At 39.0% G+C, this 6,000-nt stretch overlaps 1 protein-coding gene across 1 annotated transcript in view; it reads left to right on the forward strand.

Moving 5' to 3' along the window:
• The window catches only part of LOC118841961 (skin secretory protein xP2), a 145,492-nt gene extending 140,878 nt beyond the window's left edge, over positions 1–4,614 (forward strand). Inside the window, exon 7 of the mRNA XM_036749689.1 lies at positions 937–4,614. Within this exon, the coding sequence (XP_036605584.1) occupies positions 937–1,039 (103 nt within the window). The 3' untranslated portion in view covers positions 1,040–4,614. The remainder of the gene's footprint in view (positions 1–936) is intronic.
• The last annotated feature ends 1,386 nt before the right edge of the window (positions 4,615–6,000 follow it).

A 6,000-nucleotide genomic window follows, 5' to 3' on the forward strand; every position in this document is an offset into this window, starting at 1 on the left:
CATTGTGGATGCATACAGTGCAGCCCCCATCAACCCTGCAGAGCTTGTCCAAGCACTTCATTGCCTATTCAACATACCCCTTGTCATTCATCTCCAGAGTGTTTTTTCCCAGAGAAAGCTTTCTAAAGCGTATAGAAAATCCATCGAATTTCTGCATTTCCTCCAGTGGCCACAAATGTTGCTTTTTTCCTGGAAGCCCGGGTCAGGAATGGAGCTAACATCACCAGAATAAGCAAAGATAGTTGGACAAGTGGCTTAGCCCTGCTTCATTTTGAAAGCTAACAAAATTCTCAGGAGAATGATGGACCAAGTCTAATAAAATGAAATTTAATAAAGGTAGATATAAAATCCTACATTTAGATTTTAAAAAATCAAGTACATAAATATAGGATGGAGAATAGAGAGCCAAACAGACAACAGTTCTTTGGACAAAGGCCTGGGGATTTAGTGCACTGCAGGCTCCGGATGATCAGCAGGGTAGCATCCAAGTCAGTAAAGGCTTAGAGGCGGACGGATCTCTGCTTCAGAGTAAGAAGTGCTGCCCCTGCAGGTAGTCAATTCCCATTGCTGGAGGTGTTCAAGTGGAAGCTGGATATTGTGTTAGGGATTCTAGTACAGCTACTTCCAGCTGTGAAATTCTGTGATTCCCTGTAATTATTTTTTTTCTAAAATATTGTTTTTAAATGTTAGATGATTTAAAAAGGCCTATTTAATGATAAATACCTTCCATTTCCTTCCTTCTGTCTCACTGTAATAAATATTCAATGTTTTGGACAGTTTACGGAAAGGGGAAAATTATTAACAAAGGAGGATGGTAAGCTGAAGTCTTTAGTTTTGGTGCTGAGTCTTTTCTCTAATGCTTAGACTATTCATCATAAGCTACTGTTATACATAATATATAATGTTCCTTGTTCTTTTTCTTGTGGTGAAATCTAGAGACTGGTACAAACGTAATTTTACTATCACCTTGTTCATGGGAAGAGTGGCCCTACAGAGGATTTGGAGGAAGCTTGGATTCAAGCAGGTGAAGAACAATTAGAGGCACACCTACATCTGCCTTCACCAGCTCCTGTGCTGGCCCTCAGGTTCAGGCACTATGTGACTGTGACATCCTATTTACCTCAAACACCATTATATCATATGGAAGCAACTGACAAGCTCAACTTATGTGGATGATTAAAAAAATGTGTTTTAAAGTGTAACAAAAAGCCTTTCATAAGTTTTTGCATTGAAGGTCACTTTTGTATTCCCTCCCACGACTCAAGCAATTAATGCAATTTACATGAACTGGAACAGGTTGCGGAAGAGTTATTTTGGGGCAGAGGTGTGGCCCAGAGAACTCACAGGTCTCAGCTTGCTTTCGCTCCACATGACTTTTTTCCTGATAGAGATAAGTATTATGGTCATTTTAATTCTTGAGTTGGCAGTTTGGGGGTCAGCATGTTTTGAGATGATACCCAGACTCTATAATTCATTGTACCAGATTTGCCCCAACACATACTTTTAAAGTAATTGGTGTACCCCTTATCAGGTAATCACTTACAGTCTGAGGTAATTAAGCCATCATAACATTATCCCCAGTGTATATATCCACATGCTGATCAGACATCATGTTGGTTGCCAGAGCTTTAAAGAAATACTTATTACTTATTTTGAAATGAATATCCTTTGAAACAAAGGTTTGAAGTGTGACTATACTGTAATTAAAAAGTTGTGGGTTTTTTTTAACAAATGTAAGAGAATGTATACTTCCAAATGAAACTATTACTATTGTTCAAAGAATTTCTGGAACTCTTCTCTAGAGGTTACCTCCTAGTCTTTTGAACATTTTCATTTGTAGCACATCTTTACCCTTGAAGGGTAATTAGAATTTTTGAAGCATTGACAGCCATGTCTAGCAAATGAAGTGGGTGATATTGCTGGTTGGGATAGTTTTGGGTTCCAAACAAGCTGAGATTCTAAAATAATGGGTGGTTTTCTTCTGTGCCTGGTTAAACTGGCCCTAAATGTCCCAAAAGAGGTTTCTAGAATTGCCTTTAAGGTCTATTTTAACTCTGAGCTCCTGTGTTTTAAAAAAGGGCAAAATAGTAGCCATGAGTGTACCTCTGTCTAAGGATGACTACACTTCGAAAAGGGGAAACACATTCATATAAATTCTGGTCTGTTAGTTAAACTAATCACATTGCTTTAAAATTGCCCTTTGGGCTAAACCCTGATAATCAGCAGTGTTCTCAGCCTGGAAAACCACTCAGAATTGTAAGCACGTTGCAGAGGATATTAACTCTTCTCTGACTACGGTAATTTCTGTCACCATCCCATCTCACTTGCCACCTGTCTGCAGGGCTTTTTAAGACCCTCCCATACCCCAGTCAGTATGGAGATAGCAGAGGAATTGAACATATCAGCTCTTCTAGTGACTGACATCTCAGCATGATTATATCCCTCTGGCCTCTTTTCCACTACGGCCCAGAAAAGGGCAAGTAGATTTTAAGGAAGGAAAGATTTTTTTGAGGTAAATGTTAAATGTGGGAGGTAAACATATAGTCCTTGCTTTAGAGACACACAGATTTGTTTTCACTGTAGAATTAGTTGTTGTAAAATTCCACTTTAAGGTAGGGAGCAAATGGTTGGCAGGTGTGAAAGAATAGGGCGTATATGAAGGGCAGTGGAAAAAGAGTGTTTTTAGCTGTAGAAGGATGAAAAGACAAATGATCAGGTGGTGCAAGTCTTGAGAGCTTTGAGGATTTTGCATTTTTATTCTCTGCTAAGGCTTGCATCTTGAGACCAGGAAACGGTTTGGGGGAGGGGTTTTTTTGTTTTATTTGGTTTTTCTTTTCTTTCTTAATTAAAAGAAATAGTTAAATATTTATCTTTAGGCAGAGAAAATAAAAATGGTTATTTTATTTTTAAAATGTAACTGAGAAATCACATTTTTCTTCAGAAGATCAATCCCATCCATATTCATTAGAGTGTCAGAGCTGGAAAAGGCCTTAGAGATCTAATCCAACTTCCTATTTCATAAATGAGGACACAGGTCCGAAGAAGAGGACTTGTTCAAGATCGAGCAATGTTGGTGGCAGAGCCAGGACAAGATCCAGGAGCCCAGATTCAGACACCACTGTTTTTCTATTCTCTTTCATATCTTGTTGCGTCCCTTCATGTGTTTTATGTTACCTTAATCTGCTCTACATTAGATATTTTAAGGACATGTAGTTTTCCCAGGTGGGCTCTCCTCCTAGTAATGGAGATCACAGTCGGTTTATGCCTTAGTTTGGTATTGGAGAGTTGGCATAGCTGAAAAATTCATTACCTGATAGCCATTTAATCCAACTGCTGCTTGATGAGTCTTTCTGAACTAAATAGCAGACAAACAGATCTGTTATCTGTTGTTGAGACCATTCAGCCTATTAAGACCTGCCAAGGCTTATGTTCCACTAGCATAGCATTTGGAAAGCCTGGATCACCTGCATGCCTCAACAAGGCTCTTTAATCCATTAAGTTTGCTTAATAGCCTGTGATCTCCATGCTGCTGTGACAGCAACACATGTGTTGACCTAGTAAAAGAAGCTATTTTATCCTATTGGCTTAAATCATCCTTGTGGTGAGGGGCCAGACCAGCCCTGATTAATACTTGACAAACAGTGCTACCGAATAAGGCATCACTGGGCTTTCAGCACAAACCCCTGGAAAGTAAGAATGAAGAGTTCCAGTACTCTGGAATGGGTTCATTGAAAGTTTTCATATAAATATTGTGTTCCTCTCAGGAAGAAAATTGCAGAACATATGTTGAAAAATTCAAGACATCTGACTTGAATTCACAAGAGAAAGAAAATGTCTCCAGTTTCACAATAGGTTGAAGCTTATTGTCAGGACCCTTTGAAGTTTGGAGTTAAAGGGAGCTGGTTCTTAAAATATCATACTCCTTGACTATCCTGGCCATGGTTTCTGGAGCTTTATTGAGCAGATAGTTCCTTGCAGAGCTGTTCCTTCACCTTTAAAATTTGGCCTAACCTCTGCTGAATTTGTATGCCTTTGTCATCTGTGTTGAGGACATCTGGTGTTGAGGAAAGGCCATATGGTATAATGGGGAAAGCACGAAACTGAGAGTTAGAGAAATTCTAATTCTGGCTCTGACCCTTTATCTTTGTGGGATCTTGGGAAAGTCACTTCTTTCTGCACCTCAGGTTTCTGTTCTCTAAAGGATCTATATTCCAGCAAACTTCTCCCAATATCTTTTTCATTTTGTAGAGCTGCTGTTGGCAGGATGCTTTTAGCAACTGAATACAAAATATGATTACTAAACTCAAGATCGATCAGATGATATTTTAAAAAATAATGGTCGTCTTAATGCCAAACGTTAACTTGATTCTTTAGTGTCAACTCTGTTTGTTACTAGAGGTATAAATGTGCTGATGGAATTAATAGGAAATGCGGGGGTACTCTGGCTTTGATCTTTTCCTGAATTATAAATATTTGAGCCAAGCAATCATTTTAATGTTACCTGATACTGCAGATAAACAGAAGCAAATAATTTCAAGGTCATTTTGAATTGACCCTGATGTCTGTATGTTCACAAAAAACAATTTTTTAATAAAATTTCTTTCTAAAAGAAAATCTTCCTGTCAATTTTCTGTAGCATCATAAATAACTATCTTCAGCTTTTAAGACTTAACATTGGTTGTATCAATACTTGAATTTTTAAATATCTGTTAGTGGTTACAAATACTATATTTTCTATTTTGGCTTTACCCACATGTTTCCATTTGGTGGAAATGATCGTTATCTAGACTTTTAAAAAATTAAATTAAAAATTTGTATTTCTTTTTAGTGGTTTTTATAGAAATTCGCTTTCACTTTTGTAACAATGAAATGCAGTTATCAAACTACAGTAAAGATGACAGTCTTCTGTGCCCATCTTAGAGTGAGAATCTAAAGTCCTTCCCTAGCCTGGGTGGACCCTCAAACAAAGTGTCCAAGCTAGAAGGAACCTAGTGCCTAAGTCCTAGTGCCTGAGCTGAGAATCAGAGCTGGAAAGGACCATGGACCCCCTAGAGCCATAGAAAGTCCACTGAAAGAACTGCCAACCATACACCAGACTCCTTGTGTCACATCCTTTTGACATAATCTAAAATTCTGTCTTCAATCCCTTCAGGTGGGAAGCAAACCCAGATTAAGGAAAAGGCACTTGGCCAAGGCAACCTCATGTATTAGTGGCACAACCAGGGCTAGAATACACATCTGCTGTGTTCCAGGCCAGCGATTCTCCAGCTGGACTTCTGGTTCAGAGTTTTCCGTAAACCATGAAGGGCCTTGTTAGTTATAAAGCTCTGTATTCTCAGAAGTTATTAGTACAGTGCCTGTTATTACAGTAGCAAAAACTAAAGTGTGATTTGCAATCCATGCCATCTCCAAATGCAAAAAACCGGTAAGTGCATAATTTAAGTTCTTTTTTATCCAACCAAGCACCATGTTGGAAAATTCCACCGGTAGAAGATAAGGCAGTGAGTGGCATGTTCTGACTGTTCCCTGTAAAGTTCTGTAGAAAGCTAGTTTCCCAAGCCCCAGCAAAAGGCAGTGACTAAAGTACTGTGGTGTTCTGGCAAATACTGAGACAACGGAAGCTCACTTAAAGATGACTTCCCTTGTGCCCTTTCTCACTAAATGGCTCCAGATGACAAGGACCCTTCTGAGTGTGCCCGTGTATTCAATATGTTTTTGGTGAATCTCTTCTCATGGGCCCAATCCAGTGGAAGGCATACAATGGATTCAGTGTGAATCTGTTTATAATGATGATAGTTTATCTTTATATAATACATTTAAAGTTTCCACAGCGCTACACATGCTTCTTAGGATCACAAGATTAAGAATTGCAAGGGGGGCAGCTTGGTGGCGCAGTGAGTAGAGTACCTGGCCCTGGAGTCAGGAGGACCTGAGTTCAAGTCTGCCCTCAGACACTTGACACATGTACTAGCTGTGTGACCTTGGGCAAGTCACTTAACC

This window comes from Trichosurus vulpecula, chromosome 3 (assembly GCF_011100635.1).
Source record: "Trichosurus vulpecula isolate mTriVul1 chromosome 3, mTriVul1.pri, whole genome shotgun sequence".
NCBI classification, from domain to species: domain Eukaryota; kingdom Metazoa; phylum Chordata; class Mammalia; order Diprotodontia; family Phalangeridae; genus Trichosurus; species Trichosurus vulpecula.